The sequence below is a fragment of the Rhinichthys klamathensis genome, unplaced genomic scaffold (genome assembly GCF_029890125.1).
Source record: "Rhinichthys klamathensis goyatoka isolate OS25496 unplaced genomic scaffold, OSU_Roscu_1.1 h1tg000011l_1, whole genome shotgun sequence".
NCBI classification, from domain to species: domain Eukaryota; kingdom Metazoa; phylum Chordata; class Actinopteri; order Cypriniformes; family Leuciscidae; genus Rhinichthys; species Rhinichthys klamathensis.
The window spans coordinates 2,394,708-2,420,649 of record NW_026606564.1 but is presented as its reverse complement, the minus strand read 5'-3'; the positions used below and the strand labels follow the sequence as shown (position 1 = coordinate 2,420,649).

At 38.9% G+C, this 25,942-nt stretch overlaps 2 protein-coding genes across 2 annotated transcripts in view; both read right to left on the bottom strand.

Moving 5' to 3' along the window:
- The window catches only part of xpr1b (xenotropic and polytropic retrovirus receptor 1b), a 29,396-nt gene extending 20,841 nt beyond the window's left edge, over positions 1–8,555 (bottom strand). Inside the window, exons 1-2 of the mRNA XM_056263867.1 lie at positions 8,123–8,555; positions 2,963–3,014 (exon numbers count right to left, since the gene is read on the bottom strand). Of these exons, the coding sequence (XP_056119842.1) occupies positions 2,963–3,014; positions 8,123–8,191 (121 nt within the window). The 5' untranslated portion in view covers positions 8,192–8,555. The remainder of the gene's footprint in view (positions 1–2,962; positions 3,015–8,122) is intronic.
- Positions 8,556–9,354: 799 nt separating this feature from the next.
- Positions 9,355–23,650, bottom strand: ddr2b (discoidin domain receptor tyrosine kinase 2b). The gene is made up of 16 exons (XM_056263881.1): positions 23,567–23,650; positions 21,074–21,176; positions 20,756–20,987; positions 17,998–18,145; positions 17,395–17,497; positions 17,130–17,313; positions 16,497–16,737; positions 16,292–16,345; positions 15,736–15,872; positions 15,346–15,547; positions 13,975–14,201; positions 13,774–13,898; positions 13,437–13,634; positions 10,399–10,633; positions 10,179–10,328; positions 9,355–9,620 (listed from the first exon to the last, which is right to left on the bottom strand). Exons 1-16 carry the CDS (start codon positions 23,634–23,636, stop codon positions 9,489–9,491), a joined length of 2,541 nt encoding a protein of 846 aa, XP_056119856.1. The 5' UTR covers positions 23,637–23,650; the 3' UTR covers positions 9,355–9,488.
- Between the last annotated feature and the right edge of the window lie 2,292 nt (positions 23,651–25,942).

Genomic DNA, 25,942 nt, shown 5'->3' with positions numbered 1-25,942 from the left:
AACAGTGCGCACGTTCCAATCAGCTGTTCCATTGTGTTTCACAATCGATTGACAACGACGTAAAAAGTATTAAATTAACAATGGTGCGAACTTGTAAATTCCCAGGCTGTGACCACAAGGATGTGCCGGGATCAAAGTTCAGATTCCATCGTTTTCCTGTTTCGAATATAACTATGAGACAGCTTAAGCCTAGTTCACACTACATGATTTTAAAACGTCGGGCTGAACTGTCCGGTTCACACTACATGACTTGCTCTCTGTGAAATCAGGAGTGTTCAAGTTGTTGAGCTGTTCACACCACACGACACAACGTGATTGATCCGCAACAGGAGGTAACGCACTACACGAGTTGACAACAACTCTGTCACCCAACAATTCAATCTTGTCTACAAACCACGTTTTGTCACAAAAAAATCACGCGATAAAACGAACCGGAAATGACGCAAAACATCACGCGCGCTAATACCCAGCGAAGAAGACGAAGACCCATGCCTTGCTCTGATTGGAGCAACCCATGCCTTGCTCTGATTGGCTGTAGCTCATGACATCACTGAGGTTGAGTCGGGCGACAGCTCTGGATATCTAGCATGCTAGATATTTTTCTGGGCTCGGCGACGCGTCTGCGAGACGTCAGCGAGCGTCTTTGATGCGTTGTTGCCTCTTTCATACTAACAGATTGGCGAGCGTCCATCGTCCGCTAATCCCCCGCGATTTGCACGCGATAACACCCTGACCTGTCGGCGAGCTCAACGATTTGCAAATCGGGCTTAAATCGGGCTTATAATCCTGTAGTGTGAACTAGGCTTTACCGAGCATAATCTCCATCTGCTGTTAGTCGACCTCACCAGCAGGGGGTGCAAGCGCGTGTTGTTGATTTGGCTGGTTGCCATCGGCTACTCTGCGGGAGCTAAAATATCCAGAATAAAGGATTTTCGTGTGTGTAGTGCTCACTTCAGCGAAGACGATTACATCCCCAACCAAGGAGGAAAAGGAAAATTAAAGAGTTTTGCTGTACCAGTACCACGGGTAAGCTCTATTTACTAACTTTATGATCCCATGTCTAAACTGTACGATAAACAAGCTGATGTTAGACTCCATTATAAAACACGTGAAAAGATGTCTAATATAAAAACAGCTATAGGGATATTGGTACAATTTGCTGAGAAAACTATTTGATTGAACACACACACAATTGAGGTTTTGTGTTGCAATCAATAACATTGTCGTTGTGCTAAAATTACTTTCATCATCTGATCCGTCTGACATTGTGCTAAAATTGGTTTCATCATCAGAAGTTTCGCAGTCAGACATGTTGTCAGCGAGTCGCGCTATCAACAGCTGATTGGAACGTGCGCACTGTTGACAGCAGCGCGGATTGATAGAAATGGATAGAAAATAGTGCCGATTAAAACTGAGGTATGAATTTTGACCGGCGTGTTTTTTGTGTGATAAATTAATCAAGCTTTGAAACGCAAATAATTTTTTCAAGTAAAAACGCACAGTTTTGTGGCCCCGGAAAATAACCGGGAGTACTTTATTGAAAAACTTCCAGCGGCCAGAACTCTGACCAGGGAGGTGACAACAGAGTGGGTCAGTGTGTATGCACTATAGTGCTGGTAAGGATTGCATACAACTTCATGTCTTAAATGGGCGAACTAACCCTTTAACCGATTAATAGTAAAAAATAATCGACCGCTTACTCGATTACCGACATAATCGTTAGTGACGGCCCTAATATTTGACAATTTTTACTAATATTATATCATTTATTAATCCAGCTTAACGTTTATTTTTAAATCTAATTACTGTTAATATAGTACTACAAACTGAAATTTATAAATATATTACATGGTTAATTGACATTGGTTCATAATGCATTAATAACTTATACAACTTGAAAGTTAAAAAATATGTATAAATTAACCTAGATTAAATAATACTTTAAAAGTATTTTCATTGTTAGTTCATGGTCCCTAATGTATTATTAGGCTAACCAATGTTAATATGAAACCTGATAGTGTTATGTGTAAAGTATTAAACCTATAAAGTGCTCTCCTTTATAACCGTGTGCTAATCTGAGATAGTGACACGATGATGCAAACTCAGCTCTTTGTTCTGCTGTTATCTGATAGAACCATGACATCTTAAATTTGCTAAACCTGAGGTGAAACTTTGCCCTTCCTTTTTTAAAGACTACCATTGATTTTGACTGATTACTGATTTAGATTTTTCATTTAATTGAGTGTTTGGTAAAAACCAACTCAGGGCAACATTGATAGATAGAGAACCACTGTCTAATATGATCAAACTAAGAGGTTTAACTAACCTGACAGAAAACCCAAACTTGTCCACCAAAATTCATTTACAAGGGATTCATTTACAAGATGCTGGTGTTTACATTGTACTCTGGCAATGATATGGAGGAGGAAGATGGGATTGCACTAGTTAGTCACATAAGTTATTGTGTATATGCTCTGGATATGTTTGTTAAGGTTTATGAACTAGATATAGCTCTAAACAAAGTCTGATGTGTAAAGTCTCTGTTAAAATAGCTAGATTCTAACCAATCAATATTACACTTCATGTACACTTGCATTCTTGAATGCACATGAAGTCTAAAAGCCCGTAGGGTCTACCATTTGTCATTATAGGTTTCATAAGTGTGCTCACGAGCTCCTCCATTGTGGCCACCATGCACCCTTGATATGAACTTCTGCCAAGCTCACAATGAGGCAACAAATGTCTACCAGACAGTCAAAGCACAAAATTGCTTAGGGTGCCATTTGGGACAGGGCCTATCTGTATTTGTTTGACTGACCAAAGTGAGATGGGAAGCCTGATTGAAAGCTTTATTTTTTTGATTCCATTTAGTGGTCACAGAAATTAGACTTTATTGTTCATTTTATGAGCTGAGATGATGTTTGCATGCAGACAGACATACCTAGGTCACATATGCATTTACCTTCAATTGATGGGGCTTGATCCTGGGCGGAGTACAACATTTCTTTAAAAGCCTGTGGAGAAGAGAAGAATATGAAACACCATTTCCAGAGGTCAGACAATTGGCTTTCATATTACACAGCAGCATGTGACTGGCACTGTGCCCGTACTGACTGACGAGGGAACCTCTGCCAGGATACAGACGGAGTGAGAAGAAAGACATGAGTTCTTGAGTACAGAAGAGGAAGCACTAAAACTAAAAGAATAGAGGAAATGGGTGTTTTTAACTTTGTCCAAATCTAGAATCAGATATCCCCTATATCCCCTATGTCCTTAAAAAAGAAAAAAAGAAGGACAAAGCAATGGCGTCGCAGCAATTCTGCAGGGATGCACCATTTGATTGGCCAATATTAGTTTTAAATCTGAGACGAGAGGTTTTTTTATTTTATTAAAACACAATTGCACATACACCATTTTTTTTTAAATACAAATGTGTATAAATTGTAATATGCCCATTTTTGGGAGTAATCGCTGTATAGTTTAAGACAGAGAAAAATGAAACTGCAAATTAGGGCTGCACAATCATGACAAAACCAAAGGTGTTGATTATTTCCCTTGATATTTTAACCACTACTATTATTGTTGATTAACAGAACTAGAATTCACCAACAGAAATTAGAGATCATAACAAATTAGAAACATAATTTAGGCCTACATAATAAATTATTTTTGTGTGGGGAAACATTAGGCCAAATTTTTCAAGTACTGTAGCTAGACATTCAATACAACCTGATAACCATTTCTCAATTAGTTTATTGCTGTTTTATGCATCAGTAAATCAAGACAGTGACATTGCTATTGTTATTGTATGTTAATCATCGCAATTTCAGGAGGGATTTACAGTGTTGTTACGCAGAACTATAATTTAGGGCATTCGTTCCGATTGATCGGGCTCCAATAGTTATTGGCCGATAATAGCTTTATAAAGTTTGATCTGAAGTTTTTCTCTATAAAAGACGATCAAGACGGAAATACAGCCTACTGTTGCTAAACTGCAGGATGTGCTCGATAATAAAAAGTGTTATTAAAAGTGCATTAAGCCGCAAAAGAGATACGTTGGGCTTCGAGTTCACGCCTAAACGGTCAACTACACACATGCCAAAATGCTTGGTGAGCATTCTCGTAAACACAGTCGGTAATGTCTTAAAGGGTTAATTCACATTGAAATATTTTACCATTAGTTAAACTTGAGAGCAGTAATCGTAAAAAACGTGTTAAACGTTTTCGAGAGAGTTCCACGTCTAATACTTAGCCATTTCATAAAGATGTCAGCCAATCACAGCAGTGGGCGTTTACACTGAAGTCTCACTGCAGACACACCCCTTCAAACAGAGGCTAAAATCAGTGTAGGAAAAATGCCTTTTATTTCTAATTCATATTAATGCCGGCTTAAAGATGGATGTCCCAGGCAATAACAATTTGTTTTATTCAGCAGCATGCTTTTCAATTACTCTTAAAATTTTACTTAATATGAAAAATTACAATGATATTGTGGAAGGAGGGTATCTTACTCGCCTTTATACGACGCACTGGGTGAAAGGTCATAAAACGCACTGGAGAAACAGTGAGAAGTGAAAGAGGCAGTAACTTTGCCAGTGGAACTCAAATCAATAACAACATATCAATATTTGGCATGCCCTATATTAGTTGTTATGCCTCATCGTTACATCACAAGATATTGACAGGGAAACAATTGCTGCCCATCAAGCTCCTCTAACTCTCATCTCATGATATTGTGGCCCAGGAGGGGGGGCGGGGTTTGGGAGGCTACTACTTGCATGTTTCAAATGAGAAATCAAGTTTGAGGTTGATGAATGTTAGGTGAACGTTTGCCTGCAGAGTTTGCAGATCACTTTTTTGGGTTATTCTTAACCCTCTCAAAATTATCCACAGTTTGGTTCTTCTGTCTGACATAATTGTCATATGGGCCGTGTTAATGATCTGTTCGTCGTGGACTGCATGACTTCACCACTTCCTGTGGAGTTTTTTTTTTCTCTCTTTGCGACCAACTTAAATTTGGTCGACCAAGCCTCTTCTCATCAACTAACGTTTGGTCAACTATTAGGGGGCAGCACTACTATTCATACAAAAAATGGCACAGAACAGTGCATAAGCACACAAAATGGGATGCACCTTATCTTTCACAACTAAATGGAGAACGTAAACAAAACAAAAAAACTGTGGTGCTGGAGCAGAGCGATTATACGCTTTGACTGCTCAAAAAAAAAAAACAATGTTGTTCAAAAAGTGATGTCCAAATTATAAGCAGTTCTGCAGTATATAGTACAGTCAAGTCTGCAGCAAAAACAAAATCCTGTAAGAAAACATGAGCTCAGAGGGATCGTGGCCTTGACAGCAGCATCAGGGATGTTTACTTGTTCTACCAGCAGGCCAGCATTCACCACATTACCATGACCGAGAAAAAGGTCCTTGCCTATAGTTTTGACTTCAGCAGGCTTTTTGAAAGAGCAATTTGCGTGCTTGTGCACTATGTTGCATTGTAGTATAAATAGTGGTGTTTTCACACTGAAAATTCCCTCCCAAAAAAGTGCACTTTAGATACTCGGATGATGGTCTTCATTAACCGGAAAAAGTATGGAATGTTCAGGGCTCCAGACTGCGGCCATTGTTCCTGCCGGTGCGACCAAAATTTGACCACAACGTTGCCCAGCATCAAATGGCAAACGAAATGAAAGCGGAATGAAACTGCGCTACTCGTTTGTGCTTCACGGACCGTTTATTACTTCGGATCAATAATAGACAGTGCCGCGAGCTACTCGCCAGTTGCGGGTCGATCTGGATCACGCGACACCGTTACTACACCGCGCTTGGAGATCCAGTGAAGAAATCCATTGAATTCGCCACAGAATTAATAACATTGCTGCGAGATCCAGTGAGAAACATTCAGATTTGGCGCAGAATTGTCTGTTATAAACCATTGATATCAGATCAAACAGCGCTGACGTGGAAACCAGGAGAAACATTGTGCCATGAATGAACACATTTTAGAAGGCGTTAAGTCCACAAATCAGCAACATTCACCATTGATTTAATGTAGTAACACTAACTGTAACTATGGTATTGTGACAGAAATAGTCAAACACTTACGAGTACAACACATCCTTTTCCAGCACTTCAAAACTATAATATCATATTTAAATGTTATTTTTGATGTGATGACCAAAACATTTTTTGTTCATCCTTCAAAGAGTGTTCCCATTTATAAAACTAAAAGTTTCAAGATGTAGGAAATCTTGCATTAAAAAAAAAGATTAAATTGCTGCAGAGGAGAGCCTATTAGCTATTTTTTCACTCATTTTGCTTTTGAATTAATATTAAGACATTATGAATGCTAATAATTAAAGTTAATTTTATATACACCTCAAATTAAGCTTAGTGCTTTATTGTCAGCCCCCCAGTGCTACCAAATACTTTCTGTAGAATCCAGTGGCTCCGATACGGCTGCCCTCAAATGTTAGTCTGGACTGGAGCCCTGTGAACTTAAAATAACACTGCTGCACATAGTAATTTATGTACGTTCATGTCTATTTATTACCAAGGCATTTGTCAGTAATACAGTCCAAATGGGGGTAAATGCGAATAACTGCATTGCAGGTTGATTTAAGGTGTGCCCCTAAATTTTCTGCCTGTGCTCCTAAAAAAATTCAGTTCGGGGCTACAGCGCTCCTAGTGAAAACAGTTAGTCTGGAGCCCTGTAATGTGTCATTAGGGTCACAACTTTCCTCTCACTTCTCTTTTCGAGCGTCAGGAATCATGTGATAGCCCACACAAAACACGAATTTCAGCATAAAATGCTCATATCTCTAAATAAGCTGACATCAGCTTTGTCAAGACTGTGTGACACAAAAAAGGGTCACAGAACATAACAAAACAACACATTCATAGCGTCCAGCCACAGTGGGCAAAACATGAGAGGAGAAAAACGAATTGTCCTCAAGATCAAAACGAAGGCGGGTGAGAGAGCATGATAAAGTCTAAGTGTGGCGTAGAAAGCAAATCCTTCACCAGTTGATTTTCCGCCATCATTTATATTTGATTCAAGCATGTACAATCTCAAACACTCCCTCGCAAACACAATCCGCCGTGTAGTGTACCACTCTCAAAAAGGGATGATGACTAATTAATTAGCGAATGTTCAAGAGGAAGGCAATAATCTCATTATGTGTAGGCCATTAAACCCTGAAGGAGCTGCAGTACACTAAAGCCCTGTCAACTCTAACCCAGTCCACTGTCGGAGACAAAGAAAACTGCCTCGTATGCTCTCATGTGAAATAATGAAATTATGTAGTCTGCTAAGCATTGCTCTTTGAAGCTCTGTATCACCATCATATATGTTTGTTTTGAGAGAATGTCTCCTGTAGGTAAAGACAGACCTGAAATTCAAGATGGGGAGAAAAAAACTGCAAGGCAATGTCGAAAAAATTAAAATTAACACATATGCACACAGCCATTCCTAAATGTTTTATGTATTAAATAGAGATGAAAAATGTAGGTTTTCAGTAACAATTTGGCCATTGATATGAGCTTGATTTACTTGTTCACTCTATCCATTCTCAAATATTAAGTTTACCCAATACTCCTAATGTATTATAAATCGTAATATTAAGAATACATTCGTTATATTTCCAGATCTGAAGCAAAAACATAATTTTATGTCCAAGCTGAGTGTTTACAGAGATTTGTGTTTAACAACAGTAACGTTACATCCTGGAATTGAGTGGATTGGCGTGTAACGATATTTGTTTGATGAACTTGAAACTATCGTTTTGTCCTTCTTTTGGTTCAGATTTTTTTCTATAATAACTATATTAATCAAGCTGAACACGAGAAGTGCGAAACATCTCTGGACTCATTCACCTGCATCCCTGCCGCTCATAAAGACCCACGTTAGCTTTAAATGCTATCAGCTGTTAGCTTTCGGTTACAGACTAACCCTGAACAAATATTACAGTTATTAAATCACACAAATCCAGATGTAAGCCTGTCTTTCGTTTAAATATTACATTATAATGGCAGGTGACTTGTTTTTGACATGTTCAATGAGCTGAATGGAAACTGTTTGATGTAAAATAGCTCAAAGTTGCTTTTCTTCATCTCTTACCTCATATTGAATGTATTGTTTCCTCCACTCCGGGGTGATGTGGGCAGATAGATGCTCGGTAAATTTCATTTTTATGAATTGTCTTGGTGTTTTTGTCTGAGGAGAGTCTCGAGCTGCTGGAAAATTACCAGTGAATCATCGCGAGCAGAAAATCACCCTCAGATTAACGGCTGTTTTTCGCTGCTCCGCGAAACACATATTCAGGGGAAATATTGCGATATTTTCAAACAGCCGCCCCAAGTGTTCCTCATTATCCCTTCAGGTGATTTTTCAAGTACTGCGGGACGCTGATAGCAGTGGTTTATAGGGCTGCAGGAGCTCCAGACAGGGGTCTTTTCTGCCTGATATCTGAGGCTGAAGCTCCAGCGGCAGCCATCATTGTCGGAGAATGACGTCACGGCACGTCACCACACAGAGGATGTTTTCCAGTTCGCGGTATGACTACTCATGCCTCTTAAAATAATTACTGTGAATTATAGAAGTGCGAATTCAAGGGCAGGTTATTCTTAACGAAAAGTAAAACGTTTCTCATCGGATGAAATGTGCATCTGGATTGGCGTCACGTGAAACTGCTTGTTTATCATTGATAGTTCGTTGCAGCGTATCTAGGCTGAGCTGAGTGATGTTTCTCAACCGAGTCCAAGGCTCAATCTACAAAGCAGCACTGCCTTGTTTATTGATGTGCTGTCCACTCACCTATTACTCTACAAGATCAGTTTTTTTTCCGTTAAATTGATTTTTTATGTATCAAGTATTAATTCGTTAATTCATTCATTTATTTTATGTTGAAAATCACTAAAATCCGAGGAACAGTTAAATATTCATAAAAGGATCAGATCTGGAAAAAAGGCTGATCAGTAATTTATTATATCCCGAGATGTTACTGGTTATTCACATAGTTATATAAACATTTCCAACATTTTTTTTTTTTTTACAACATATGATATTTCCCAGATCCCCTGATATTTCCCAGATCCCCCCACTTTGAGCACAACAATATCAACAGAAAGAAAGTAGAAATATTTTATAAGGAAATAATATTTCCCCCCCAAATGAAGAATCATTCCTTCCCAATAAGTCAGCAAATATGTATATTTAATAAAAAATGACAACAACAGCAAAATTCACAGAAAGCACTGAAATTTTTTTTTTTACATTTTAAAATAATTACAAAACATTATTCCCATATAATATGTAATATGTATGCAGGTCTATGTATGATTTTCTTATAAATACTGAAATTAGAAGGATATTGCTATTACAATAAGCTGGGCTTTTCTCACATCTCCGAATTTCTCTTAAGAGCTAAAACAATCTAAGAGGGTTGAATGTGCGTGGAAAAGCTGCTCTGTACATCCGCATGGAATTAGTCATATTGTTCCATCAGTGTGCTGTGGATCTCCAGGAACGTGGGTCTTTCTCTGGCATTTCTCTTCCAGCAGTTGAGCATGAGGCTGTACACTGAATCAGGACAGCAGGACGGCATTGGCAGATAGACCTGAGGGGTTAAAAAAACAGCTCAGCACTGACACCTTTTGTTTTTTCCAAGTTATTACATGGATTTTCCCTGACTCATCTTGCAGTGCCAGCTATTTTTAGGTATTGGAGGGGGAGGGGGGTATATTTCGACTGTGTAAGGCGTAGACCCATAAAATGTTCGTCCAATCATTGCATTCGGTCCAAATGGGGTCAATTTTATATCATTTTAAATATAAAATGAATAATAAAATACAATAATAAATTAAAAATAATTAGATTAAGATGAATTAAAATGCAGAAATAAAAATATTTGTCAACAAAATAACATTAAAATATTAGATTAATTAAAATAAATTGTGGAATATATATTTATAAATGTGGGAAATTACAGATTTGTTATGCATTACACAAGGGAATATTGTTGTCAAATTAGTTCATTTCTATTCTGTAGGTCTCTGATGGGCGATTTATAGATCTGTAAAGGTTAAAACAGCCTTGCTGTACATGAAAATTATTTACACAGATACTGAAAGACTTGGCTTGCCATTATTATGATTACACACATTGCAAGTCTCACCTGTTTGTTTTGGTCTCTAAAAAACTCGCCCTTGTTTTCGATCACCTGTTCATCTGTAAATTGGGCATACGGCTGCTCCTTGCACAGGGTTAGAATCTCCCACAGGGTCACCCCGAATGCCCACACGTCACTGGCCATGGTGAACTTACCCTGTAGAAACACACATGGTCAAACAGATGTGAGTTTAAGCCGCCGCATATTTGACTCCATCAGTCTTTACCAGAAGGATGCTCTCCCAGGACATCCAGCGGATGGGGAGCACAGCACGTCCCTGTATGCGGTAGTAATCTCCACGATACAGGTTTCGGCTCATGCCGAAGTCAGCGATCTTGATGGTGTTATTTGTGCCCACTAAACAGTTGCGTGTAGCGAGATCACGGTGAACAAAATTCAGAGATGACAGATACTTCATTCCAGAGGAAATCTGAGAGGCCATGTTGATCAGTTTTCTGTAGCTAGAGAGAAAAAGAAGACATTTACTGTATTTTATGCTAAATTTCCATCTCAAGAAACATACTATTTACACTCACCGGCCACTTTATTAGGTACACCTGTCCAACTGCTCGTTAACACCTAATTTCTAAGCAGCCAATCACATGGCGGCAACTCAGTGCATTTAGGCATGTAGACATGGTCAAGACAATCTCCTGCAGTTCAAACCGAGCATCAGTATGGGGAAGAAAGGTGATTTGAGTGACTTTGAACGTGGCATGATTGTTGGTGCCAGAAGGGCTGGTCTGAGTATTTCAGAAACTGCTAATCTACTGGGATTTTCACGCGCAACCATCTCTAGGGTTTACAGAGAATGGTCCGAAAAAGAAAAAACATCCAGTGAGCGGCAGTTCTGTGGGAGGAAATGCCTTGTTGATGCCAGAGGTCAGAGGAGAATGGCCAGACTGGTTCGAGCTGATAGAAGGGCAACAGTGACTGAAATAACCACTCGTTACAACCGAGGTATGCAGCAAAGCATTTGTGAAGCCACAACACGCACAACCTTGGGGCGGATGGGCTACAACAGCAGAAGACTCCACCGGGTACCACTCATCTCCACTACAAATAGGAAAAAGAGGCTACAATTTGCAAGAGCTCACCAAAATTGAACAGTTGAAGACTGGAAAAATGTTGCCTGGTCTGATGAGTCTCGATTTCTGTTGAGACATTCAGATGTTAGAGTCAGAATTTGGCGTAAACAGAATGAGAACATGGAACCATCATGCCTTGTTACCACTGTGCAGGCTGGTGGTGGTGGTGTAATGGTGTGGGGGATGTTTTCCTGGCACACTTTAGGCCCCTTAGTGCCAATTGGGCATCGTTTAAATGCCACGGCCTACCTGAGCATTGTTTCTGACCATGTCCATCCCTTTATGGCCACCATGTACCCATCCTCTGATGGCTACTTCCACCATGTCACAAAGCTCTAATCATTTCAAATTGGTTTCTTGAACATGACAATGAGTTCACTGTACTAAAATGGCCTCCACAGTCACCAGATCTCAACCCAATAGAGCATCTTTGGGATGTGGTGGAACGGGAGATTCGCATCATGGATGTGCAGCCGACAAATCTGCGGCAACTGTGTGATGCCATCATGTCAATATGGACCAAACTCCCTGAGGAATGCTTCCAGCACCTTGTTGAATCTATGCCACGAAGAATTGAGGCAGTTCTGAAGGCAAAAGGGGGTCCAACCCGTTACTAGCATGGGGTACCTAATAAAGTGGCCGGTGAGTGTATATGGCTTCACAAGACATGGAATAGTGCAGAATTCAAATCAACAACTCTTGAGTGTAGTGTTTGCACTGAAAGAGAAACAACCGCGTTGTTTACAAAAATGCAACAATGTGTATCATGATTCATGGATAGTGACAATCTCTATTGTGTATACCCAAAATAAAGAAATACTGTGCATGAAAAAAAAATCAAGTTTACAGAGTTTTAGTGTCAGTACTACATTAAACTACTTTATAATGTTGAATATAAAGTATAATAATGCAATGGGGGGATATTTGTGGGTCCTGATAATGCTAAATCTTTTATGTTACCAGTAAAAAGTGGCCTACATTATTTTAAATATATCTAATCAGTGACAGAGTGCAAGCATGTTTATCTAAAATAATTCTGTATTTTCAGCTTCAGAAACAGGTGTCACTATTGTGTGTATTGGGTTTCCAGCACCAAGTCATTTCCAGCCACAATGTAATATCAAATTTAGCATTTTAATCAACAGTACATCTTGTTAACCTTTTATCATATGTCTTGCAGTATCGCAATAATATCGGATCGTGAGTTCAGTATCGTGATATATATATATCGAATCGTGACGATGGTATCGTTACACCCCAAATGAAAATGAACAGTTTGGGGGTAGCAAATTACAAGTAATACAAGTTATGTAATCATATTACTTTTTTACTATTTGTTTCACTATTAATTATTCCTTTTAAATTTATAATAAAATATCTGAGTTACTTTTTCAAATAAGTAACGCAAGTTAGCTACTTTGTTCTCCCATTTATTGACTGACACCTCGTCTGTGCAGATGTGTAAACATGATGGTTATTGCAGTTCTAGACTAATGTGAATATGCATGAACATACATTGCTGGAACACAACTATCTGAACACAGTGTAGGCATGTTATGTTGTTAAAGGGATAGTTCAAAAACAGATTCAGTATTCCTCAAAATGAATGAAAATAGTCAAATGCAAACAGAATACTGCACAAATCCGCATTAATTAAATATGATAAATACATATATACTTTATGTATTTAATCTCACTTTATTAACCAAAGTCTGCTGACCTTCAATGATCCAAATTTAACCATGCCACTAAGCAAACATTATTTCATATAAACATATTCCAGTCTTTATTTATACTAAGTAAACTAAATTAAACATTGACTAGCAAAATGTGTTTTGTTTTATCTTAAGTGAAAATTCTACTTTCGTATAATAGGTAATTTAGCTTTTGTGTGTGGTGAAAATAAGAAAAAACAAGTAAAATGTTTAGTCTATACAGAAAATATATTGATTTAGTCTTTAAAACATCTTTTTTACTTTGTATGAATATTTTAGTCTTTGCAAAAAGAAATGTTTTGTTATATTAAATAAAAATGTAAAGTTTAAATAAAACCATAGATATGGTTTGAAATAATACTAGGCCTACTACAAATAATAATTTGGCTGTATCAAATTAGAGTATTTTTTTTAACTTGGTCCAAAGAATCATTTTATTCATTTTTTCCAGTCTGATATACCTGATGGTAGCCGAGTCACCGTCCTGAACTCCTTCATCCTGCAGCTCATGACGGGACAGGAACTGATTGAGGTCCCCGTTCTCCATGTACTCCGTGATCATGCACAGCGGATCGCTCTCAACGCACACGGCCAACAGGCGAATGATGTTCGGGTCTCTTAATCGTGAGATGATCCTGATCTCTTTCAAGAAGTCGTTCCTGAAAATGTAGATTTCCTTGAGGAAAGTTTAAACTGTCCTAAAATGGCTGGACAGCATCTGTAAAGCAAAAAAGCAGTGCTTCTCAGCAACAACAGGCACGTGACATCGATTGCGGGACACCTGCACCTGTGTGTTACCTCGCGTTTTTGTTTGCGTCCTCTCTTAGTGTCTTGACTGCTACGAGCATTGGCTCATCATCACTGATGTCACCACAATGGTCCTTCATGAATTCCCGCATTCCCTCAGCTTCACACAGATGAACCTGCGGCAGGTATGAGCACATATAACAAATAGAGTGACCAAGAATAGCTTTTTGGCAAAGAGAATTGTTCACCAACCTCTCCAAATTGTCCTTCTCCAAGTTTCTCTTTAAAAGTCAGTCTCTCCCTTGGAAACTCCTCCAGAGCTCCGTCCCGTCCTGGAGATAAGGGCATGTTGACCACAGTGACACGGTAACTGTGAGCCCCGGTGGTTTCCTGCTGGGTCACGATGTCTGCCTCTGCGTAGTGCGGGACCTCATCTGTAGGGTGGCCCGTGGAGGGTTCGGAAGGGGCATCGATCATTGCTGTAACACAACCATATGAACACACTGTAGGGATGTTATGTTGTTAAAGCGATAGTTCACCCAAAAATAAAAAAGCTTTAGTTTAGGGTCCAATTCTCACTATTAACTAGTAGCTTGAATATTACTAGGATATTGGCTGTTTATTAGTACGTATAAAGCACGTATTAAAGGAGTAGTTCACTTTAAAATGAAAGTCAGTCCATGATTTACTCACTCTCATCTTCTTTCAGACGAATACAATCGGAGTTATATTAAAAAAATGTCCTGGCTCTTCCAAGCTTGATAATGGCAGTGAATTGCAAGCAACAGTTTGAAGCTCAAAAAAGTGAATGATGATGTCATTTATGTCCAGCCTCTCATGATACATTGAATTGAGAGATTTTCAGTGAATAACGCCCTAAATTTCGGCAATTCAAAAATTCAATTTTCTATCTTTTCAGAGCACTTGGAATATAGCACAGAAGTCAGTTGAATACTTTCATGGTGATGTTTGGTGTTTTTTGTCCAGACAGACAAGGCCACACTGAACTGTCATTGTATTGAACACCGCTGTGTGAAGATCTTTAAATATTTGTTCCACTGAAAACATAACAGCATTTGAGTTTAGAATGACATAAAGGTGGGTAAATATTAATAACGATAGTTTGCACACACACACACACACACACACACACACACACACACACACACACACACACACACACACACACACACACACACACACACACACACACACACACACACACACACACACACACACACAATTATTATTAATAATATTAAATAATAAAAGTAGGCTAATGTCATTATTATTATTATTATTATTATGTCAAAATTATTATATAACTCTCAGGTCATTCCATACTTGCATGACTTTCTTTCTTCTACAAAACACAAAAGAAGATATTTAAAAAAATGTTGGGAACCAAACCACACTGGAGCTCATTGACTTTTTTTTTCTTCAAAATCGTGTCTCCATGTGTTCCACAGAAGAAAGATAATCTTACAGGTTTGGTGTGACATGAGGGTGAGTAAATGATGACAGAATTTTCCTTTTTGGCTAAAAATTTCCTACATACATATAATGAGCTAGAATGAATAGACAAAAAAAATCCATAATTCTTGAACACTGAGCAGCCCTAACCAAGGTTTTCCGTAGCCTGAAATTCTGGTAGTTTCCGTAAAAGTTGGGATGGCTCCTGATAGTCAGATCCCATGGGGAAAATCCTTTCATACGTGGAACTGGATTCAACATCACTGGACAGAGAAGAGTGACGGTGTGCGAACGCCTCTCTCTGAACAGAAAGACGCACAGTCAGCTCATCGTCCAGCATACGCCGAGAGGCCTGTACATGTTACAAACATGTTACATTAACAACCACAAGCTGACAGGGTGAATTTTACTGTATTGTCATGATATACAGCTTTCTATTGCAAAAGATTACCAATAGTCATTTTATGCACAGCAAATGTACAACAGGCTTCAAACTCAAGTGTATAAAGTTAAGGTTGACGTTGAAGATCATAATCTTACCTTCTCAATCATCTTCTGCCAGACCTGCCGCCATAGTATGATTATTATGATGGCCAACAGAATGACAATAATGGCCACCAAACAGCCAATTAGGATCCGTGTGTGGCTGTCATCAGTTTTGTGGGTGGGATCATCCCCTGAAGAATATTAAGCATGGAAAAGATGATACATATGTTTATATTTCACAGAATCAAAAGTTCTGTGCAAATGGAGATCCTTTCATAAAGCTAATTATTGAGTTATGTTCCAATGATTCTATAAAAAGTCGACGTTATGATTTCTCCCATTCACATACAGTGAAAATATTCCGACCCCATCTTTTTTTCTTTTTTACATTTTAATATGCTGCACCATTATGCTATAACTCAGCTTGATCTTGTGTATAAAAATGTTTTTCCATTTAAATGTATGTGGCCATTGCATGAAGTAATGAACATCAGGGGGCGCTGTTGCCTGCACATTTATATTGTACTGTACAACTGTAAAAACCAAATGACACCACAAAGAATTATGAAGGGTATGTAAAATAATTATACCATTTTCCTTGGTTAAATACCTGGGGGTTGGTTACGTTTACGAGGAACAAGAGAGGTGTTGTACATCGCTGTATCTGAAAAGTGAATTTGTGTGAAAGGCATTTTAAACTGTAGCAGTGCTTTATTTTTAGTCGACTATTAATATGCTAAAATGAATAGGCCTAAAGAAAAAGTGAACCGATAAGAAAAGGAGAACTAGAGATTAAAGAATTAAACCTCTATTACCTGACTGGAAAGCAATTTCACTGAACATCATCCAGATGCCATTGAATACAAAACGGCACCTAATTGCGCTGGCCATGCGGTTGCCAAGGGCAACAGTGACAAACCGAGCACTTGGACTGATGTTGTCCGCTTTCGGCTTGAACAACACAGGATTGGGCTCCCAGTCTGAATCCGAACGGAAGTAACACATGGCCTGTCGGAAGATTTTTACTCCCCATGTGTACATGTTGTTGCAGTGGACCTATTTAAACAGAAGGATATCCATTTAATACATAATAATAATAATACATACATACATACATGAAAAAGAAGTAGGCCTACACTTTAAAATATTAATTTATCAATTTCTGTTGATCCCAGGTTGCTATGGTCGACAACCGAACATGTCCCCTCCCGGTCACCATACAAAAAGATTATTAAAACATAAAGATTTAAAATGTACTTTAAAATAAATTTTTTTAATTTTACATTATTACAAAAAGTGCACCTTTTAAAAGTGTACTTACTGTATGTGTGTCAAGAAACAGTCGTGAAAGAGTACAGTCTTTAAGTAGGCCTACACTTAAGTGGCCTTTTATTTATTTAAGTACAGTTTTTAAGGGACATGTAGGTATTTCAGTAGATCAGACAAACCTTCATTGATGTGAAATTTCTGACCCGGTCAAACTCAAATGTCATCTCCACTAAGCCACCAGAGAAACTAGCATTGGTCCAGCCCACATAGTCATAGCCAGGCCAGACACCGTACACCTGACTTTTAGTGAAGTCATCTAAACCCCAGCTTCCATCAGTGAGCTGTCCAAGACCTTCTGTCATACTGAGAGAATAAGAAAACCTTGTTCTTTAATTTGTATGACATGGTGAAATTTGCTTTAGTGTTTAGTGTGTGATCCTCTACCTGTAACTAATGGCACCGTCATACACAGTGTCATTTAAGTGGATTTGTTGGCCTCTGGAATTCATCTGTTGGCCAGCAGGGGCGCTATAGGATACCAGACCATCTGCAGCAGAGAGACTTTTTTTTGTACCAAACCAGTGTGAATAATAAAGTTGTCACTCCTTTACATACAAATACATCTAATGCAGACTTACGCTTTCAAGCTTGCAAAAAAGTTGCCAAAGCATTATAAAAGTAGGCTATTGGGGTAAACAGATCACCCCCTCAATATCTTACTAGAGGAGGAAATATCAGTCCAAATAACAGACCAAAATTTATGTTTTTATTTACTAAATGTCTTGACATTCAGGAAGAAAGAAAGACAATGGAACGACAAAAGGCTGAGTAAATGATGAAATGATTAAAGGCTGAAACAATCATATAACGGCTTGAAACACATTCTACACTAGAATGTGAATGCAAATGCTTGTAGCTTTTTTATGCATAGTTGTGATCAGGCATTTTAGCTAACTATATAACCTGTTTGAGGTTTGTTAATGCCACAGCCTGCATTTGAGTACTTGCACAAAGAATGTTTTCTGACTTAGAAAGAACATAGTTTACCGAGCCATTCACAGCCGTAGAGCTCCACCCTCATGCACACAATCATAGAGGGGTCAGTCACAGGCACGAAACGCACAAAACGAGCAATAATGGGGGGCTCCAGGTCCTTGAGCACGACCTCATAGGCGTTATTGTTCCCTTCGATGATCTAAATAATTATGAGAACACACAGACCATGAAATCACATGAAACATTTCACAATAAACATCATTCTTTAAGGCTTAAAATTAAAGTTCACCCAGAAATAAATGTTAGGTCATCATTAAATCACTCTTGTGTCATTCCCCTAAAGTTTAGGGGCTCTGTGTTTAAAGGAACATGGACATAGGGAAAAAAATTATGTCAACACTTTTGCATTTTTCTTCCTACCCCATTTTATTTCCATCCAAAACGTTTTGCGAGCAAATTCAAACTTTATTGGGATAATGCAAAAGTTTTGTAAGAGAAAACTAAAGCATTGAAATATTATTTTTCCCATCCATCTTATTTTCCCCCATGTCCCTTTAGGGCCTCAGTACACACATGTTTGACTTCTCTTTCCATACAATGACATACAAAGACATAAGTGTGATGAAATGATAATAAAATTAAGAAAAATTAAGAGCTGGAGAGGGACGTAACCAAACAGGGGCAGGCAGAACAGTTCATTGGGGTGTAAAGGGTGGGAGGAGCCAGGGGGAGCAAGGAGCAGGAGTAGACAGGTGGGGATGTAGAGAGCAGCCATGACGAAAGCCAAAGGCGGAGTTGTCGGAGGGAGAAGCCATGGTGGAGACTTGGCTGACGACACCAGGGGACGACTGATGGAGATTGAGTGGAGTCCTGGGCGCAGATGGAGAGCAGATGGGACCTGGTGATACAAAGGGTCCTGGAGGCCAAGGGGGAGCCGCAGCGACAAGCGTGCGAGGTACAGCCATGGTGCCTGAAGACCGATGCAAAGCCAGGGAGGAGCCAAGGCGGAGCGGACAGGTCGACAGACTGAGGTGAAGTAAAGGGAACAGCTGCTGGAGGCAGAGTCGGGGGATCCTCTTGACTGGGCAGACCTGGAGACCGGAAGACCCGAGGCAGATACACACAGAGTCATGGGGCTGAAGAGAACCAGCGGAGGCATGGTTGAGGAACTGGCTGTTATTGGAATAGGAGAGGGAGGCTGGGTGGGAACTCTGGAGACACAGGAGACTTTGAACTGGGCAGGACCAGTGGGAGACAAGGAAAAAACTTATTTTCCTCTTCCAAATAATTGTAAAAACAGTTAACAGAGGCCAGCTGCAGCTCAACCTCAATGATGGAAATGTGGGCGGGGCCTTCCTCCATGCCCTCGTATTCCACTAGAATTCCCACGGGTCACACGATGTTGCTGGCTAACGCACCTGGTCAGACGCTTCACAAGCCTTGGGCTCCAGAGCGATGATTTGCTCGGTTCACCCTTCAGGATCTGTCTCGCACATCATGGCTCGCTCAAGCTCTCCGTCTACAGTGGGCTCTGGCATACACTCCATGAAGTGGTGTGATGGATGGCTGTGCTCTGGATCCGAAGTGGGGCAGGTGTTCTCCACGGGGCAGATGGTGAAATCATCATTATTCACCAGTCAGGAGAAAGTGGCGACATGGACACAAACAAATCGGATCTGAACAGTTGCGATACACAGTGTGAACAGTCAATACTTTTAGATCAGATTCCAATCGGATACACAAATAATCGGATTTGGACTGAGAGTGTGAACGTAGCCTATGTCCACTAAAGGAGGGAGAGCGTATTCACATCTATCTCCTTAACTCTGGAACAGCCTTCCTGATAATGATCGGGGCTCAGACTCACTCTCCCAGTTTAAATCTAGATTAAAGACGCATCTCTTTAGCCAAGCATTCACATAATGCATCTCATAACCTTGTACTCCAGTTGTATCAGATGAAAGTGAAAGTGTAATGTGAAGTGACAAGTGTGTTGTCCCATACACAGAATTCATGCTCTGCATTTCACCCATTCAAGTGCTCACACACAGCAGTGAGTATTGAACACACACACCTGGAGCAGTGGGAAGCCATTTTTGCTGCGGTGCCCAGGGAGTGATTTCGGTTATGTGCCTTGCTCAAGGGCACCCCAGTTGTGGGTAATGAGATTGGAAGAGAGCGCTGTTCATTCACTCCCCCCATCTACATTTGCCGGTACTGAGACTCGAACCTGCGACCTTCGAGTTACAAGTCAGACTCTCTACTGTCAGCTCCAGCTTAGATCCAGCCTCTTACGAAGATTTCAGATGCCCCAACACCTGTGAGGAGAGGACGCCAACCCCTGCCAAGGACTTCAGATGACGTAAACTCTGAATCAACATGCAGCACTGCCAAATTTTCTCTAAATTGTAATCATTATCACAACTTGTAATAACTGCTTTAATGAGATCATTGTTTCTGCCTAAATAAATACATGAAGTTAGCTAACTGCAAGATTTGTATTATCTTTGAACTGTACATTTCTGACATATGGACATTAATTGGACACAGTCACCTATTACTCTAAATTCCCAGACAGCAACATGTCGGCCCAGATCCGGGCCAAATCTGGTACATGTGGGTACAACGCGTACCAGATGTGGGCCGACACAATGTTGCTGTCTGGGTTGTAATGTAGACATGCATTTTCTGTAAAGCTGCTTTGAAACAATATAGATTGTGAAAAGTGCTATACAAATAAATGCAAAATGAATTGAATTGAAAGATCGCAGTCTTAATGGAATTGATAGAAATAACACTGCCACCTCACCTGTCGACCTTGCCGGTCTCGCCAGGAGACCCAGCGGGTGCCGTCCCGGCTGTATTTAATCTTGTATCGCTGGGCAAACTCATTGCCCACTCCGTCTGCGTGCCGTCCCTGCGTGCCAACAAGAGTGAGAAAATGGAGAGTACGAAGGTCAATCTGCAGAAATTCTTTTAGACGGTCTGGTTCAGCCATGATGTCCGGACACCAGGCCCCATCTCCATCATCAAAATCCAATCTGGAACAGAAAGGGATGCGGTCGAGAAAATAACTTCTATTAGTGTTTCTGAACAGGTGTCAGTGTGATCAGAGTGTTGGATGTACCTGCCATATCGAGCTGCAGTGGACTCTGACCATTGGCTGGAAGCAGAAATATCTTCATCCTGAATCTGGCCTCCAGTCATCCCAAGCGGATACCTACATACAGCTATCACAGGATGACATTTAGGAAGGTTAAATTACACATATTGACAACACAGGCATTTTCCATGTATTTCATTGTGATTTTATTATCATTTATATACAATTTTTTCTCTTTTTTTTTAATTAGATGTTATTTTTATATTTTATATTTTTACTTTAATTGTAGCAATTTTGTTGTGCATTTTTGTCCTTTTTATTGGTTTCAGTTTTTTAAATGTCTATATAGTTTTTTATTATTTTTTTATTTATTAGATTTAATTTATTTAGTTTAATTATTTTAGGACTTCAAGTTAAACTAAAGGGTTAGTTCACCCAAAAATGCACAACAAAATTGCTACTCTACATTTTCTCACTGTCTGTGCTATTACAGTACTGTCATAGGCATCACTTGGTTCAGGCCCCTAAATTTCCACCCAGCCCCCAAACCAAGTGATGCCTATGACAGAACTGTAATAGCACAAACAGTCTCTTCTGAAAGAAACTAGACCTTTCTTGAAGCGAAATGATCCTGGGTTCTTGGGTCAGCTGTAGTTTTGGGGACTGAACGCATCACCTTTTATGTATCCTAAAGTCTAAGGGCTGTAGCTCTGCTCCGTAGAGGTGGTCACACAACCTCTACAACGTGAATCCACACCCTATAAGCAAATACCCAAAATACCACTCAACCCCATCCATGAGGCCTCAGCAGAAAACAGAGAGACTTTTATGTTCATGCCAGGACAAGCTCACCATGCAACGAAGGGCTTTCTCAGCTTTGAGTAGTTCTTTCTCTTTAAAAAATATTTTAGGTAGAAGTTTAAATTATATCTTTTGTTACTGTTGCTGCAAAAGAGCCCGGACTTTATCATAGACATTTTTTTTTGTCACACTATTTACCAGTAAACACTTTCTCTAATGTTAGTGTATGATTCCTGTTTTGTTTTCCTTAGTTTAGTTTCTTAGTTTCTACTTTTCTGTAACCATAATTATAATTCTATAATTCTATAATGCAACTATAATTCGTAGAATGTTCTAGGAACCAGAAATAGTTTGCTGGGAGAAAGATTATTTCAAACTTTTGCCGTTTTCGTTCTATATATACAGTATATCCCAACACCACTGTAACTTAAGGCAGCACTTCATATGAGTAATGATAAATAGACTCCACTGTACAGGAGTACAAATTGGGAAAACTCAGTCAACCAGTGAATAAATACTTCACATCCCTCTAAATTTGATTTGTAAGCCTTGGCATTTAAACAGACACTGGACCAATAGCATACAGTAGCTTCCTCCATCCCCTACCTAACGTCAATGACATGCCTGTGGTGAGACTATAATAAATCTAATGGGACATGGGACAAATCTAATCAACAGTTTTTGGAAGTAAAAAATGTCTTATGATTTACAGTGAAAAGTTTTGTACATTAGGGTTGTATGTTACATATTATGTTGTTAAAGTTAGTATGAAATCTAAATGGACAATTCTTGTTTTTTTTATGGAATATTGCCGTATTTCTTTATAAATGATGAATCCGTGCACATTGTTTTTTTTTGTCGTTTAATTCACGTGTCCTTGTAATCTTGAATCAAAATAACTTCCCCTTCCTCTTGCAGTGACATCATCTCTTCTTTTCTCTGATGATGTGTTTACTGGCGTGAGGGCGGGACAACCTGTCAGTCACATGACATCACAGCAATGGCAAACCACAACCATCCAATCAATTCCCCATGGACAAAATCAAGTCCCGCCTAACATTTCTTCTTTTTCGAGAAGCCGTTTCATTCAAATATGTGTCACAATAGGGAAGACAAGACTATTGCAACTTTTGTTTCATGATTACTTTAAATAATGTTTATTGCATTATTTTAATGTCATGTGTGTTACCATGATGGTGTTTTGTGTGTATGACATTGTGCGCCTTCTGTATATTAATATTTATCTCATAGTGTGGAAAAGCTACTTTTGATGGGTTTTGATTCATCATGTGGCTTTCTCTTTACCACCTATGCTTTTTGGTGATTGTCGTATCATAAAGATCAGAAAAAGAAAAGGTATTTTAATAATTCAGCAAGTTATTATATCGGTAAATAAATACAAAAAATATATATTTAGCTGCCGTGTTTTTACGGTACAGTTCTGACAACCACAACTGCCTTTTTTTAAATTGTTTCAGATGTAATTTCCTCTTGTTTTTCTCTTTATTCTTTCATTACTTATTTACACATTGACACAACTGCAGCGGAAGTGATGCTGAACCAAGTTCTCCAAAAGTTTGTGAAAAATCAGAGCTATTATATTGATGAATTCACAGCACATTCGACAGAAACATTTTGCACAATATAATCGTATGAATTAAAAACTGTTCCTCCTTTAATTTAGAAATTGTATTCATTATCCTGCATTTCACTCACCAGGGTTGACCTGTGACTTCACGGCTCCAACCAGAAGCAGGACAGTAAGATATTGTCTCATTTGGAACATCTTATTGTATGATTGTAATTCCTGTAAACAAAATTAAAGTTAATTTAACAAACTATTAGATAGTATAATAGTGTAACTTTATAAGCAAAGGTTGTTTCAGAATTAGGGCGAAGAAGGGCTTATAATTATTTTTAAAATAATTAGAAATGTTTAAATATAATTGTTAATTATATTAATATATTTAATAATGTAATCAATATAATAAGATTACATTATACTAACATTTATTTGCATTACAATAACCACATTCTTACATTTTTAATACTTAAAAAAAATCAAGGCTTGTCAAAACATAAACCCACAAGATGAGGAACAAAACGGCTCTTGTAGGTGTGTTTGCCCTCAGGTCAGTAAGTTCTCCCGGTATACAAAGTCCACTATGTGAGTGGTGTTTATTTATGTTGCTTACAGCTCCAGTCAGATGCCTGTGGGAGAGCAGACTGTATTTACAGTCATGTGGAGGGGTGACCAATGGGAACTTACTTCTTATGGAGCACAAAAGTCTACTACAATCATAAACACCAATGTGTGCTTAATACTTCTCTATATAAACAGCTACATTATTTTACTGAATTAAAAAGTAAAGTTGACAGAAATGTACCAAATTTGACCTGGGAAATTTAGGTTACAAAATACTGTAATTTATTTTTTACTCATGGACAACAGTTGATTTAATATATATATATATATATATATGTTTATATACTTTTTTCAATCACTGTCCAGAATTATTGGTATTATTTCAAATGAATTACCAGCAAAGACTCCAAACCATGACTGATTTGTTGAGCATAGCCTATGAAACAAACTCATTAACTAATCTAATGATTCAAATGAAACCTACAAAACACAAGAGACACTTACCACTTTCTTTAGTCATAAACTCAAAGATCACTGCCTCGAAGTATTAGCCTTTAAGCAAAACATAATCCTCCTCGTCTTCACGATCCATCCTGAGGGAAAATGAGAGGCTGGGGCAAGTGACCCTCATACAGGAGCAGAAATAAACAGAGAGAGAGAAAAAAAGGATACAGTCAGCACCATTCTGGGGAAAGTCCAAATAGCCCAGATTTCATCCTGAGAAACAGAAGGTTTTAATTATCACAGGACCCTTTCACATAATAGTTCACTGTTTTCTCATCATATCATATTATATATATATATATCAGTGTTATTTTAGTATTGATATACTATTATAGTTTTTGTTAATATTTTGAACATTTTATTTATTGTATTTTAATTTTAAATTAAAATTTTGATTAAGTTTGGTTATATTTTTTTATTTAGTTTTGGTTAAGTTGTATTAATTTTGTTGAGTTTTTATTATTATTATTATTATTTTAAATATGTCTATATATTTTTTTATTAAGCTTAAGTTTTAAGTCTTTTTTAATTAGTTATTTTAGTACTTCATCAAAATGAAAATGAGAAATGCTCCCTCGGCAACTAGCTGAAATGTAACTGTTTTTATATTTATTTCTGATACATTTTTCAGTTAGTACATTTTCTATGGTTTTAATTTTGGTTAACGACAACATATATACGCGAACGCTCATGCGTGAGCCGGTGTCTCAAGCACGTGTGGAAGCATGCCAGTTTCATTGGCCAATGGTGTGGTCAGGTGACGTAGCACAAGAGTGTCATTAAAACGAATCGGTTACCTAACGTAACCTCGGTTCTCTCTAGAAGAGGGAACGAGTATTGCGTAAGCTAGCTTACGCTGCGGGAAAGATTCATCTTTGCTGAGATATTGAAGCCAAAAAATTATTTCATAATTTGTATCCATTGACAACGCAGTTCCTCTGCGGCAGACCTAGAGCAGGCTAGCTAGCAGCTCATTGGTTCGCTCAGAGAGAACTGCTTAAGCCTATGGGAGAGCGGGGCTGAACCCGCTTTCCAATGAGAGGCGCCCGCGCGCTCATTGCGTCATGGCCCGCCAGAATGGGCGTGGCTATGGTGTATATAACAGTCTCTCCCAGGCTTATATGTTGATTTATTTCAGCGTGAAGCGAAACGCTAGTAGCGCAAGCACGGCCGGGAACGCAATACTCGTTCCCTCTTCTAGAGAGAACCGAGGTTACGTTAGGTAACCGATTCGTTCTCTTACGAGAGGTTCTCTCGTATTGCGTAAGCTAGCTTACGCTGCGGGAACACCTGGTCAATGCCGTGCGCGCTATGAATCCACTCATGAATCCCAGGGTGATACCGGGGGATTTTTAACGTGGAGTGAATGTATTATGAGGCCGGCAGAGCGGGCACATGAAGTGTATACATAAGCATGTATGAGGCCGGCAGAGCGGGCACAT